Here is a 15852-nt window from a genome sequence, read left to right as displayed (position 1 = left end):
CAACAATGAACTATACCCGTGTGTGTTCATAAAAAGGACAAGTTTCGGATTTGCAATAGTAGCGGTTTATGTCGATGACATGAACATAATTGGAACCCTTAAAGAGTTAAGGGAAACCGCTGAACACTTGAAATCCGAGTTTGAGATGAAAGATCTTGGGAAAACACGGTTTTGCCTCGGTTTAGAACTTGAGCACCGTAAAGATGGTATCTTGATTCATCAATCAGCTCATACCCAAAAGATGCTTAGGCGCTTCAACATTGACAAGATTAAGTCTTCAAGCACCCCAATGGTCGTCCATAGTCTTGATCCAAAGAAGGATCCATTTCGTCCAAAAGATGACTACGAAGAAGTGCTAGAGGCAGAAGTGCCCTATCTAAGTGCAATAGGCGCATTATTGTACTTAGCATAATGCACAAGACCGGATATCTCATTCGTTGTGAACTTGCTAGATAGATATAGCTCTGCGTCAATACTACGTCATTGGACTGGTGTTAAAGATATCTTTCGATACCTAAGTGGTACGATTGATATGGGCTTGTTCTATCCCTACAGAGAGAAGATGGATTCGGACGCATCAAGTACCAGGGACGCTACACATGGTGGACTGCGTTCCCTCTCCCCACCCCAAAACGATATAAGTGTTTTGGAAGGTTTTGCTGACGCTGGGTACCACTCTGACCCACACAAAGGTCGCTCCCAAACTGGCTATGTTTTCACCATGGGAAAGACCGCGATATCTTGGAGGTCTACAAAGCAGACCTTAGTCGCTACCTCTTCGAATCATGCAGAGATTATTGCTCTTCACGAAGCAGTTCGTGAATGTATATGGCTTCGATCCATAGTTACGCATGTTCGAAGCAATTGTGGTTTGAAGTCTACCACAGATGAGCCAACGAGCATTTATGAGGATAATGCTGCTTGCATTGAACAAATGAAGCAAGGCTACATCAAAGGCGACAGCACCAAGCACATATCGCCCAAATTCTTCTACAATCAGCAACAACAGAAGCTCCTCAAGATCAAAGTGAACCAGGTTCGATCTGAGGAAAATGCGGCAGACTTGTTTACTAAGTCATTGCCCAAATCCACATTCGAGAAACATGCGGCAAGAATTGGCTTGTGGAAATTATCTGAACTCCCATGATCGTAGTCATCAGGGGGAGGCGCAGACATCAAGGGGAGATGTCTACATGTTTGTCTCGAATTGTGAAGGGTGTGTTGTGCTCTTTTTCCCCTTCGACCGAAGTTATTTTTGTCTCACTGGGTTTTTGTTACTCGGCTAGGTTTTTAACGAGGCAACGAGAGAAGCACCGCGTTTGGACAACACAAGGGGGAGTGTTTAAGGATATCTCTATTTGTGTTTAGCTCAAACTCTAGGTTACTTGACCTAGTGGTAATATGGTTACATTAGAAGGATCTAGATTCTTATTCAATGTATGATTACTTTCCTTGTATGATTTGTATTCTATGCATTGTAATCCTCTATATAAAGAGACCCCTATTATCAATGAGAATATACAGCAAATTCCTCTCAATTACGGTTTCCCTAAAACAATATATATATTAAATATGATCAATAAAAATAATGAGTCTTTTATTACCTATATATATCATTGAGCCATATTTTGAGAATAAAAAAATAATTTTTTTTTTGTTAAACAAAATGAGGCCCATTTCGGCCCTAGTTGGCCCTATTTGGAAGGTCGGCCCTAACGGATGGGGCTTTTTTTTTTGGGGGGGGGGGGAAGGATTAACATATTTAAGCCCCGATCCTACCCTACCCGACCCTAAAGTTTGTTGACTTTAACTTTGCCCTAGCCCGGCCCATGATGACCCCTACATGGATATGTAGTACTACAATTAGATTAGATTATGTTTTATAAAATACAAAATCATTATTGGGTTACTTTGTTTTTGTGATTTCTTTTGTGTAGGGCGATTGAGGAAGACGTCTATACAAAAATTTGTTTTGTTTGTCATTTTCTTAACCTGAGGTAATTCAATAATTCATTAAAACAACTTGATTTAGTCTCGATCTATATACGTTCGTCATCCCTCGACACCATTTGTCTATTGTCTCTTACGGATACAATTTAGCATTTGTAAACATCTTCTGTTCACTCAGAAAAGTTGATGAAGGTAAGCTACTAATTTAGCATTTGTGTGGCTCAATATTCAGAAGTGGAAGGGGAAAATAGTAAATATATAGTGGATGATGATCTCCGAGGGGACCATATAAGATCTTTGAATTCTTTTCAACATATATTGTTCTTGGTTCTTTGTTTTCGGTGATACTGATGCATGTATGCATGCATATTTCCACCGACCAAGAATTTGCTGCCAGAGACTTGGACAGTTGGACTAAGCCACCCCTACTTGAAATTGACGTACACCCTCCGAGAACTAGGTCTCCTACCCACTTCATTTAACTAAACTATAATGAGGCGTTGGGTCACGCATACAGTTAGTATATCATCCCCATGAAACAAAAATGTTGCATGAGCAACCGTAAACTCAAAACTCCTTCCAAATCTTACATGTAAGATTACGTTGAGATAGAAGGAATTGAACATTACCTATGATAATTTAGTTTAATTTATTGTCTCTCTTTTGTAAACAAAAATTCTTGGACTTCAATTCTGGTAGGTACATGTTGAGAATATATTTTAGCCATGTATAACAAATTACCCGTAAAATCCCATTTTATTTTATTCTTAACAAAAACGTTCACTTTCAAAACAGATGGAGCTTACTACTCGTTGTGCAAGACTAAACTTCAAGTTACACTTTTTTTGCTTTTTTTTTTAGAAAAGAGAAATTCCATTTACTAAAAAATTGAGACATTTACATCGGATATAAGTACTTCGGATAGCCAATGAGATTCATCCTCATTGGAGTATATAACTCAATTAAGTTGAGAACTCGGCCTCATATTATTATGGAATATGGGCAAATGTTATAAATGGTGCCTGTGATTTGGGGTCATGGCTACATTTGCTCTGGTGGTTTTAAAATATCTAATTTTGGTCCCTCGGGTTTGATAAATCAACTAATCTTAGTCATACTATAACATTTTGTCTAACACCATTATTGAGACCCTCACGTGCTCGTCACATGCTGGGGTAATTTTATCTTTTGTATTTAAACCACAGATACCCATTTCCTAGTTTACAATTCCACATTTCATTTCTCTATCTTCTTAAATAGCTTTTAGGAATACCAAAAGAATCAACTTCGATTGTGTATCTTCCATGGTCATATGATTCATAGAGGATATAAACTCGACAAAGGGCCTCTGACCCAGGTTAGAATATCCTAAATCCTAATCTTTCTTTGTGCTATTATGATCATGAATCCTAAATTCGTTCAAACCTTTGCTTACAACTCAATGCAATTCCTCTATGGCAGAAGAATATTCTAAGAAGAGACCAAAACAACTTATACTAGTTTAGTATTCGGAGTTTATTCCATAAACAAAACTCAATTAATTGAATCTTTACGTCCTAATTCACATCCTTTTTGGCTAGCTTAATTAACTCAATGCAATTCCTCTATGGCAGAAGAATATTCTAAGAAGAGACCAAAACAACTTATACTAGTTTAGTATTCGGAGTTTATTCCATAAACAAAACTCAATTAATTGAATCTTTACGTCCTAATTCACATCCTTTTTGGCTAGCTTAATTAGCAGCCAAGTATTAAGTTCTGGATGTCTGTCTATTGATAACTCAGACTCGTAACTTCTGCAAGACCAAAGTCGCAAATACATAACACAAGCAGCTTTCATGCAGTTCAATGAAAATCCTATTAACAATCCGATTTATCTACTTTCAGGGTATATCATCAATATAGACAAGAAACACAAATTTCATTTATGGGATTCTCTTATTGATACTCACAGATACCATCTAACATGATTTGATCCCTTCGTAGGCATGAACCTAATTGTTACAAATGAAGGGAGAGATATATTTTTACCTGCACCATGATTGACGAATAAAGTAGTTGATGCATATTCCAATTCATGAGGAGCCATATTCAATTCTAGTTGGTGCTCTCGCGAAATGGATGCAGATGAGTTAAGACAGCTTTAAATGCGAAATTATCCCCTCATGTGACATGCACATGAGTGCTTCACTAACGTTATTAGACGAAAAGTTATAATTGGAGTAAGATTAGTTGATTTATTAAAATCAAAGATCAAAATTAGATATTTTTAAACCATAAGGACAAACGTAGTCATGACCCCAAACTATTGGGTTGTGCTAGCTGCAGCCCACTTCAGCTTTTTGAAAAGAAAACATGTATTAGAAATTTAGAATAGCTAGCAAAAAAAAAAAAAAAAGCAAGGAAGAATTTGGCAACCTATCGTAAATTTAAACCCCTCAATTTAATTTTCTAATTCTGTCCCGGTTTGGTCCTTACTTTGTTATCTTCTCGCGTTTCCTTATATCCGATCGAGTTCACTACGGTTTCAATTTTTTCCATATTGTACGTCGGAGATGCATATCCCACTTATCCTATATTTCTAATTTTCCAGCGCCCACGTTCAAAGAGTAGACCATATGGCTTCGATAAAAGGCAAACAATGTCGTTTTCTTGGTAGTAAAGTCAGAATATGGAAGTTATAATTTGGTTCCTTTCTGGTTTAGGTTCATCTAGACCCAAAAAATCAAATGAATATATATGTTTATTACGTCATTTGTTGATGAAGTAAACCTCAGGCACCGGTTTTACTTTTCTAGAAGAAGGAACTCCAACGACTCAACAAAATATTACTCGTATGTCATCAAAAAAACAAAATATTACTCGTCATGAGTCATGGCACTATGTATGATCATTTTCAGGTCAACATAAACAAAACAAAAAAATAACTGTAATAGACATATTAACTAAGTACCCGTTTCTAATTTAAGCTGTAAATTTACGTACAGAGATCAAGCCTCAAGAAGTTGAATCCTCGTTTAGGTTTCTGTCTCCTTAAAAGTGAAGGACACAGAGGTACGATCCTCGTTTGGGTTCATGGCCTCGAAACTCCTGTTCAAGTAAGGTCATAGTTCGAATATCGTTGAGGCCATGGCCATAGCCACCCTCAAACCTCTTGTAGGGCTCCTAGGTGAGTATATTTATGTACATAGTACATATACATAGCAGCGCTGTATTTATCATATTCATGAGTTAAGAATCGATCGGGAATTAACCACGTTCAGTCGCTCTTTACATGCATTAAACACTTTACCTAATCTTAACTTGTTTCTTCCTTCACAGGCAATCTCATCATTTTATGGTTGTTTGTCTCCCCAATGTAAGCTCTCTCTCTCTCTCTCTCTCTCCTCTCTGCATTTTGTGACTATGGGATTTAACGTCTTGTTTGATTACATTAATCCTTGATTGTTGATAAAGATTAATATTGTTGCAGCCCAACATTTGTGAAAATAATCAATAAAAAAACAGTAGGAGAATTCAAGCCAGATCCTTATTTAGCAACTTTGCTTAATTGCGCATTGTGGTTCTTTTATGGTCTACCGCGCGTCTGTCCGAACTTCAATAGCCTTTACTACTGTTATTTTCATGGACCGATTCCGATCGATCCTGCAATCATCGGTACCGGAATCTTTCTTGAACTCGTCTACATTGCCATCTTCTTTGCATATTCTTCGGCAACGAAACGCGTTAGTACTAATACTAAACCCTAAAACTAAACTGTATTCAGTTAGTGCATTATATATTTATATATAACAAATTACTTTTACGTTTGTCTTTCTTATTACTTTTTTTTCTCTTCAGATAAATGTCATCATTGCTCTTGTGATTGAAGTTTTCTGCCTTCTTCTTGTTGCTCTCGCAATTACCATTCCCTCATATCGTCCTTCAGTCCGCTGCAGGATTCTCGACTACTTATGTGTTCTCTCCAATGTCATTATGTATGGGTCACCCTTAACAGTCATGGTATGTTTTTATAAAAATTCTATATGTGTGTGTGTGGGCGTGCATCGGTGCATGTATGTTAGACCTAAGTGCACTTCAGGATTGTGTTTGTGTTTATCCATTCGAATATTGCAAGAGCACTAAGTTTTTTTCTTCTTTGGACAGAAAATGGTCATCGAGACGAAGAGTGTCAAATACATGCCACATTATCTCTCAGTTGCTTACTTTTGCAGTGGAGTTGTTTGGCTGATCCATACATTTATTACTCGAGCTTATTTCTCCATCCTGGTAATTATCCAACACAATATATACCTCCTTGAATTTGTTTCTTGATTACAAGGATTCGATTTCTTTTATTTAACAGAAAATAACTTATTCTTTGAACAATTGGATGCAGCTGATGACATATGGTTTGGGATCAGCTTTAGGGTTGGTGCAGCTCATTCTTTACGCCCACTACTACAAAACAGCGCAATGGGATGATGAAAATGTTAAAAAGCCTGAGCCCGAGCGTCAACTTTCTGGCGTTTAGACTTTGGGATATGGTTGCTAAGATTAGACAAATTACCATATATATAACACACGTCCAAACTATAAAATTAAGGGCCAGTTGCATATAAAGTCATTTTTTAATGTTCTTTTAGCCATAGGGCCACTAACTATTTTTTTTATCTCATAAGGCTACTAGATTAAAAATTGTGTTGAATTTTGGATATAAAAACTAACATATTTACATGAAAGCCACTAGAGTAAAAAGTCAACAATCATTCCCTCTCTCCTCTCCGGCAAGGTCTCTGGCAAGAATCTTCGGCAACTTCCGGCAAACTCCGGCAACTACAAAGGTCACTGTCACTAACACCAAAAGCTATTGTCACTAGCAACAAAAATTACTCTGTTGAGATTTCCAGCGACCTCCGACGAGGTCACAAACGCTATGCTCCCCAAAATCAAAAGCTACTATTCCCATCAACAAAAGCTCACTACTAGCAAAATCAGCTTTACACACTGATTGAAATCAGTGGGTATAAATCTTAATAGCTACTGAAATCAGTATGGGAAGCCCAATGGCTACCCTACACTCACAGATGTTATGTCTGTTTCATTTGATGGGGTGGTCTTTGATCTTTCCCCACTGATAGAAAAATCAGTGTGAGTTTTTTAGTGGGACCCATTTCTGCAACCAACGTGCTATTAAGATACTTGCTACTTCAAATCTGTGTGAGTTGAGATATTTGCTACTTTAAATCTGTGTGAGTTAATGAAAATTTTACAAAGTAAATTATTATAATAATCAATTACAGCATTTGTGCTTTAAGGAGATAATCAATTTTAGCATTTTTGTTTTTCTTAATTTACATAATGAAGTATTAAGATTAATTAATATAATCACATTTAAATTAATGAGTCAAATCCCCTCTGATTTAAATTAATGAGTATAATCACATTTAAATTAATCACATAATCTCACGATCTGTTCATCAGCGAGCATCTTTTGCTTCATTATAATCAAATCCCAAACCAGTAGGAAATGTCACTCCTAAATAACTGGCGATCTTCATTATCATCCAAACAGCATAATTGCACGATAGATTAAATCAGGAGAACCTTGCAAGCAACAAAAAAAAAGATTAGATCTTGAAGAGAAACAAATGAAGACCCAGATCAAGAATGTTATACCAATTTATCAATGATAGATTAATGATGATTACCTGTTGTTATTGCGAACTCTTAAAACGCGGTTGAAGATCTGAAGATGGCCTGGCAGAATCATTGAAGATCTAGAAATAGCAAAACCACCCTTTATTTAGAACAAAGGACTTAGAAGTGGGCTTCAACAAATGAAATGAATTTATATGATCACAAACCAAAAACCCGAGTTTAAAGAAACAAGAGATAAACAACAATATACTAAACTAAAACAACGATATTGTAGAGAAAGTTCACCTCCAACACCGGAATCAATTTCGCTGATAACCAACTCATGAACAAACTAGGGTCTCCCAAAAGATGATGTCCTGTAACCCATTGAAATATAGGATTCAATGAAGAGATAAGGAATTTCAATTACATGAAAGGTTTTGAAGATTGAGAACAGAGGTTGAGAGAATTACCCTATTTCGTTGCAAGAAGCCGGAAACATCGATTTGGTTGTTTGGAAGAAACGGCGGTGTGGGTTTGTTTGGAGGAAGCGGTGCTGGGCGAGATCTACTTTCTCTCTCTAGCATTCAGAGAGAGAGAGAGAGAGACGGGAAGAGTGAATAAATGTAGTGAACGTGAAGTAAACATAATTGACCAGCTTTAAGAAAATTAATTATTATTATTATTCTTATTAAATGGCAACTGAAGTCAGTGTGGCTGCGGCTCTTTTTTTTTCTTTTTTTTTTTGTGAAGTTCTGCTTTATTTTTTACTTGTTATTATTATCTCTTTTACCCTTATTATTGGAAAAATGTCTTTTCTTTGCTAAACTATGAGTACCTATATGAAACTTTAATGACGATAAAAGAATATTAGGTTTTTGTCATAACGGAAAAAATAAAAAATTCATTACATTAATCACTTATTTATGGACTTTTAAATTTTTACAATTTTCACCATATAAATCAAATTAACCGTAATTATCTTTTCTACAGAACAGGTAATTATACTTTACCATACAAATCAAATAAGATTAATTACATTAATCACTTATTTATGGACTTTTAATTTTTTACCATAGAAATCAAATCAATTGGAATTATCATTTCCACATGATTAAAAAGACTCGTAAATTTTTGGATAATTTTTTTTTCAGTCCCTAATCTAAATAAACTTGCAAAGATGAGGGAGAAGATCACTATGATTTGTTACCATTAATCCACATTGATATCTGTGTGTATTAACAACAATAATACAAACGGATATCCGTGTGAGATACAAACATGTCACTTCTAACAAATGTTGACACAGATGTCAGTGGGGAAGTAGCAATTGCTACAGATAACTGTGTCAAACAACATACAGATATCAGTGTCATTTCAACATTCACACGGATGATAGTGTGAAATTTCATTGCTACAGATGTTTGTGGGAAATATAATTATTTTGGAAATTATAATTTTGTTATTACCAACATATATCTGTGTATAAATAGTTCACACAGATATCAGTATAGGTTAAATATTTGGTACATACAGACATCTGTGTGAAAGTCTAGCCACACTGATTTCAGTAAGTAATAGTGTGAGCATGTTCCTATGTAGGACCCACTCATTCAATTCACACGGATATCTGTATCTACAAGTTAAAACCTACTGATTTTTTATTAGTGTGAGAGTCAGTGTGTTTAAAATCTGTGTGGGTTGCTCTTTTTGCTAGTAGTGGCTACTGTAACCAACACCAAAAGCTGCTCTCACAAGCAACAAATACTACTGTCACAAGACCTGAAAGCTACTCTCACTAGTAACAAAAGTTACTATTACCATCACCAAAAGCTATTATCATTAGCAACAAAAGCTACTGTCACCAACAAAAGCTACGCTCCCCAAAACCAAAAGCTACTATCCCCATAAACAAAAATTATTATCACGAACACTAAAAACTACTCTCACAATCAACAAATGCTACTGTCACCAACACTTGAAAGCTACTCTGACCAGTAACAAAAGACTACTATTACCATCACCAAAAGTTACTCTTAATTATCAATGCCAAAAGCTATTACCAAGCAAAACAAAAACTACTACCAAGCAGAACAAAAGGTACTCCCAGAGACTGAGAAAACTATTCTCAAATACTAAAAAAGCTATGGAAATGTAAATGATACAACCAATATAAAAATGCTATTGCAAAAAGAGAACATATTCAATGATACAAAAAGTATGCAGAGTTCAACAATGATATAACTATGGAAAAAACTACCTTCATAGTTATAAAAAGTCACTACTCTAGTTGTGAAAATCTATTACAATATTTGTATAAAACTACAGTCAATGTTGTAATGCTACTGTAATTTTTCAGATGGCCACCGTTGATGTTTCCTGTTATCAAGCTCTACCACACTACACTAACCATAGGCATTATTTTGCCACCTTCGATCAGCACCAGACTTCATTTCAATATTTCTTGGTTGGCCGGATGATCTCTTGGTCAATGGAGGCTTCACTACTCAAATTCACATGATTTTCAGAATCTACTGCTACAAATGCAAAGGGAAAGAATTTTCCAAGAAGATACAACAAAATATTAGTATTTGAAATGCAAATTGAAAACAGCAACATGCCGTGCACCCCAAAAGTGGCACTCTTTATCAACCATATAATCAAAAACAAGTAATCTAAAAATCTACTGACATACATACAAAAAGCTATACCAATAATAAATAGCTACTGACATAGACATTGATTGCAACATACCAGTTGATTATCCATATTGATAGTATAGCACAAATTTCAAACAACAAATGCTAGAGATACAGAATCACAAAAAAAAAAAACAAAAAAAAAACTGAAGTTCCTATAGAATCCTGATTTTCCAATTTGATTAGCTATTGACAGAAAACAACTTTAAATCAATCAAAATGAAAAAAAAAAAAAAGTTACTGAATTCAGCTTAAAAAAAAATACTACATAGGCATGATATATAGCTACTATCATTGTGTTGAAAAATCACTATAATAGTTATAGAGAGCTACTGACTTAAAATCAATCAAAATGAAAACAAAATGACTACCAATATCAGCTTGAAAAGATACTAATTTAAGCATAGAAAGATACTATCACAGTGTTAAAAAACCACTACAACAGTTATAGTGAGCAGTAGACAATTAAAAGAAAGAATTATTGGAAGAACAAAGATATAACTAAGATCAATAGACAGGTGTGAATGAAAACACATGAATCTAAAACTCTATCAACTAGATTATTAGTTTCTAGTTTTGACATGAACACATAAAGTAACCAACAAAAATGCACAGTAGGTTTGTTTGGCAGTGATAGTAGTTTTTCAAAAGTATGCTAGTAGCAGTTTCAACTATTAGTAGCTTTTTTGTTAGTTTGTGAGATCCCGAATTTTGAAGTTGGTCAAATTTTAGTTTTGAGCTTGGAAATGGAAAGTAGAGATTAATAAGATTTCGCAGCATTTTTCGAATTCTCAAGCTATTTTTAAGGAATTTTTAAAATTTGGATTAAAGTGAATTCTTTAGTGACATGGTGCCTTCTCATTGATCAAGGGGTTTGCTTAGTGACCAAGAGTAACAGAAAAACATGTCAGTTGCAATTCCATGAGTCATTTGGACATTTGTTAAGTGGAAGGAAGAAAAGTGATGAAAGCTTGACAAGTGTCACAAACTTCTTGGTGGTTTATTAAGAGTTAGACACTTAGCACATTTCCATTGATTCACTTTTCCTATTAATAGGGACCAGCCCCGATGTCCAATGCATACCCATTTTGCCTAGAGAAACTCTCTCTCTCTCTCTCTCTCTCTCTCTACTTTGTTTCTATAGTACCCCGAAAATTCATTATTATTTTCCGAGAATTCTCCGGAACTTAATTAGTGGTTGTTGAACGATTTCGTGGTTCGTGGATGAGGCAGAAGTGGTTCAGACGAATTTTTATTCAAAAAGTATGGTTTGGGGGGGGGGGCAAAAGTTGACTTTTTATACATTGGGTTTCTCTGAAAACTTCCTCCACGAAAATCATAGAGCACGTCGATACGAGTTTATGGACATGTGGCACGCAAAAATTGGAGTTCGTATGTGAAAGTTATGGTCAACGAAAGTTTCTACTAATTTTGGAAATTACTATAAATAGGAATTTCTATTTTGGTATTTTCAGAATTTACATTTTTAGAAATTTTCCATTTCCCGAAACCCATAAACGCTCTGTTCTCTCTCCTAAAACGCAGCCGACCCGACCAGGATCCGTGTATCCGACCCGGCCATTGTTTCCAACTCCGGCGACCTCCGACCTTGAAATCTGGACATACCGACTCGCCTCCTTGTTCCGCTCCTCCCTGTGGTGGCCTCTAACGACGATTCTCCTCTGCGGCGGCGCTGCAAGGTGGCGAAGATAGAGGGATTCGAACCCAGTAGCAATTCTCTGTTCCGACGACGGCAGCAGCTTAAACTCGGCTTCCTGAGTTCATAGCAGCCTTCTCTGTCTATCCTTGGTGGTTGTTTGGAGCGATTTACGTGGGAACTAGTTCAACACAAGATGAATAGTGATCTTCGGCTTGTGAGCTTGATTTTGACCGATCTAGGCCGAGTTGGCTTGAACCCCAGGTATTAAAGTTGTTCTATTTGGTATTCTTGACATTTTGGACGGTTGGATTACAATGGTTTTGAGTTTTGGCCGGTGGTGGTTGTGCCACAGCCTGTGCCGGCTTTCCGGCCATGTGAGGGTCAATTTCTGGTTTTATATATCATTTACTCATTGATACGAGCGTTTCGATATATAATATGCAATTTTTGGAGATCGTATGAATATGTTATGATTTGAATTTACTATTTCGAACCGTAAGGATTCGAGTGTTCGATCGACTTGTGGTTGTGACATATCGATCGTAGAAGTATTTCAGAGACTTTGGGTGGTCTCGAATGTGGTTTCGCCTCAGTTGGCGTCACTTTTGTGGTTTTAGTTCAAAACGGGGGTTTCAGACCTTAATCACTTTGTGATTCGTGCATTAAATCGAGACCGTATGTGTTTAGGTACTTGACAGGCTTGTGTTGAGCGGATTGCGGCTATTTGTACTTGTCTTGGTTAGCGTGTGAAGACGCAGTAGGATTCAGAGGTGAGTAAATCTCACGATATTCTTTTTGAGCATAATTACGATATTGTCTTGGAGTACTTATTAGGTTAACTATGACTATAGTTGGTATTGGTGGCATTTTTGAGTGGATGACTAAGTATATATATTTCCGTGAAATACATATGTATTGGTGGCTTTGTTGTGATGTGAACAATATTTGAAATGAGTTCATTATTGATCGATGATGGCGAAATTGTGTATTGAGTTGAGATTGTAGAATTTCATTTGTTGAGATACCATGGGTTTAGTATGATCATCTTGATTGGTGATTTAAGATATATGACAACTTGTGTAGGAATATCTGTGTAATGAATCGATGACATCAGTGTGATGAATGTTTGTGATGATTATCATGTAAAGCTTGTGTAGGAATATCTGTGTAATGAATCGATGACATCAGTGTGATAAATCTTTGTGATAATTATTATGTAAAGCTTGTGTAGGAATATCTGTGTAATGAATCATTGAAATGTGTGTGATGATGAGTTGAATGACTGCTATCTGTGTGATGACTAGCGAAATTTGTGTGATGATCAGTTTGATGACTGCTATCTGTGTGATGACCGGAGAAATCTGTGTGATGATCAGTTGGATGACTACTATATGTGTGATGATCGGTAGGATGATGGTTATTTGTGTGATGACAGCTCGGTAGCGGAGTTGAGTTGTTATTAAGTTAACAACGATCGAGAAGACTATTGTAAGGGTCGGAGCCTCCTACAGATGTCAGAGTGTGGGGTTGTGATGATTACTATGACTTGAATTGTTTGTCTTAATATAACCTCCTGAACTAAACTATATGCATGGGTTACTCTGAATTGTTTTGCTTGTTTTGAATTGTGATTGCCTTTTTTCTTATTGATTTTATTGATTGATGGTTTGATTGATCTTAAGGGCCATAGTGGTGACGATTGTGCTCTGTGGTGAGGATAGGAAGGTGATTCATTGTTTTCACCTTTGATGTCATGTTGATGACAAAGACTTCCAATGGGAAGGAAATGAGTGGAATTTGTTTGACTGGAATTTGTGTTATTGAATGCTATGTTGAGAATCTGAGCATGTGATTTTAGTCACGAGTTGACCTACATAAGCATGTTATGGACGGTTATGAAACAGATGGTTGTAGTTGTGAGTTATGTGCTTATCTTGTTAGGTTGAGGTGACTTAAGAATGTATTTCTGCTTTGTGGTTTTAAGTTTACTCATACAAGCTTCAATAAGCTTACCGAGTTTGTTGTGTAGCAACCCGGTGCACTATTCAATTGTGTAGGGGTAAATCCGGCAGGTCATGATAATCGTGGCTGAAGCTGAGATCGCGTGCTTACAGCTATACGGTAGGAAGTCAATTTTTTGACTTTACCGTTGTAGTAGCTCTGAGGAGCATTTACTTATGATTTTGTTGTAGCAATTTAATTCGTAAACTTGTGTAATAGTTGACTCTGCGGAGTGAGTCTGTATTGACATAATGGGTTCAGGGTATCAGTTTGTACTTGGTTTAAAAGGAAAAAGTTTTCCAGATATTCTATATTGATGGCTGAACCATCACTCATATATAATTATGGGGTTATATATCGATTTTTATTTGTATTTAAAAATTGGGGCGTGACAGTTTCTCTCTCTCTCTCTAGCTTCTCTCTCTAAACTTTGACGGATCATAACTTTTGATCCGTACCTCTGATTCAGGATCCGCAAAAAGCTACGGATTTGTCTCGATGAGTTCTTTCTATCCTTAGAGGTTTGACTTAGATTCAATGGTAACTTATAGAACTCTCATTTTAGGAGGGTCGGTTTACGATTGGTATTCTAGGAGGTGATTCATACTAGGGGTCATCATTTAGCCCGTGGGCCGATGGAGGCCCGCCGGCCCGCAGGGCCAAAAGCCCGACCCAGTGGGTAGTGGGCCGAGCTTGGTTTAGGGGTTAGAAACCCGGCCCGGCCCATAGGCCCGGCCCGTAAAAGCCCGCAAATAAATATATATTATATATATATAATATATATATATATAATACAAATATCAAGAAACGGATCATACCGTTATTTCAAAATAAAGAGAATCCTAGGCTAGAATGAGTGTTTCTTACCGTTGGATTGGACTATTGGAGACCAGCTGTCTCACACGGTCACACCATCCCACAACTGACAAACCCACGTCCCCACTCCCCACACCCACTAGGTCAGTCTCTCACACTCTCACTCGACTCACAAAACAACTCTGAACTCTTCTCTCTCGTTCTCTCCGCCATCCCCGATTTCCCTGTACATTCTCTCTCGTTCTCATTCGCACGAAGCCACGAATCTCACAGCCGCTGCCTCCGTTCCTCGATTTCTCACGAATCTCCAGTCTGCTTCATCCTCCATCGGTCCATCCTTCTCGATTTGTCACGAATCTCCAGTCTGCTTCATCCTCCATCGGTCCATCCTCCTCGATTTCTCACGAATCTCCAGTCTGCTTCATCCTCCATCGGTCCATCCTCCTCGATTTCTCACGAATCTCCAGTCTGCTTCATCCTCCATCGGTCCATCCCTCCAGTCTGCTCCATCCCTGCTCTGCTGCTTTGGTAGATCGTTGATTCCAACTAGTCAACGACGCCGTTGATCACCTCAAATCTGGCGGCTACCGCGGCCTCTTCTCTCATATCAAAGTTCGAATCGCAGACTAAGAACCCGTTTCTTCAATTTTCTGTTTGTCTTGAAATAGATTAGTGTGAAATAGATCGGTTCGAATCTCAGACTAAGATTCAAGTTACAGGTTTGACTTTTTTATCATTGTAATGTGCAGGTTCGAGTGCAAGATATTCGGAGGCTTCCCTTATTCAGCTTGTGAACTCCTAGAAGCTGGTAATGGAGCGAAAGGAAAATCTCTTTTTGATTTGTTCATTTTCAGTTTCTGTTTTAAATGGAGCGAAAGGAAAATCTTACGAGTTTGAGTTTTATTTCTTTGTTTGTTCATGCTTCAGAATGCATATATCTGCAATCTAGTACGGACTGAAACGAAACTAAATCAAGTTGAAACGATGGCTTTTGAATCAAGGTTATGGCTTATTTGTTCCTTTTATTTTTCTTTTGAAGTTGGTATTTTGATTTATTGGACAGGAGTTGAAAGAGTTAATTTTTTTTATGCGTTTTGAAGAACCCAG

At 36.9% G+C, this 15852-nt stretch overlaps 1 protein-coding gene and 1 long non-coding RNA gene across 2 annotated transcripts; one reads left to right on the top strand and one right to left on the bottom strand.

The window, feature by feature from the left end:
- Nucleotides 1-5079: 5079 nt before the first annotated feature.
- On the top strand, nucleotides 5080-6463 carry LOC112177410 (bidirectional sugar transporter SWEET5). Its single transcript, XM_024315703.1, has 6 exons — nucleotides 5080-5119; nucleotides 5272-5308; nucleotides 5423-5675; nucleotides 5791-5952; nucleotides 6097-6219; nucleotides 6329-6463. The coding sequence occupies exons 1-6, from the start codon at nucleotides 5080-5082 to the stop codon at nucleotides 6461-6463; spliced, it is 750 nt and encodes a 249-aa protein (XP_024171471.1).
- Nucleotides 6464-7332: 869 nt separating this feature from the next.
- On the bottom strand, nucleotides 7333-8201 carry LOC112179860. The gene is made up of 4 exons (XR_002927936.2): nucleotides 8043-8201; nucleotides 7876-7946; nucleotides 7641-7709; nucleotides 7333-7536 (listed from the first exon to the last, which is right to left on the bottom strand). It is a non-coding gene; the product is annotated as an uncharacterized LOC112179860 (long non-coding RNA).
- Nucleotides 8202-15852: the final 7651 nt, after the last annotated feature.

The sequence above is a fragment of the Rosa chinensis genome, chromosome 7 (genome assembly GCF_002994745.2).
Source record: "Rosa chinensis cultivar Old Blush chromosome 7, RchiOBHm-V2, whole genome shotgun sequence".
Lineage (NCBI taxonomy): Eukaryota > Viridiplantae > Streptophyta > Magnoliopsida > Rosales > Rosaceae > Rosa > Rosa chinensis.
The sequence above is the reverse complement of the archived record's forward strand: the minus strand, read 5'-3'. Positions and strand labels throughout refer to the sequence as shown.

Bases quoted from the DNA above. Each gene is read 5' to 3' on its own strand.
- LOC112177410 (XM_024315703.1), top strand. From the start codon at position 5,080: ATGGCCATAGCCACCCTCAAACCTCTTGTAGGGCTCCTAG. The intron at 5,120-5,271 runs GTGAGTATATTT...CTTCCTTCACAG, and splicing joins ACCTCTTGTAGGGCTCCTAG to GCAATCTCATCATTTTATGG. The intron at 5,953-6,096 runs GTATGTTTTTAT...TTCTTTGGACAG, and splicing joins GGTCACCCTTAACAGTCATG to AAAATGGTCATCGAGACGAA.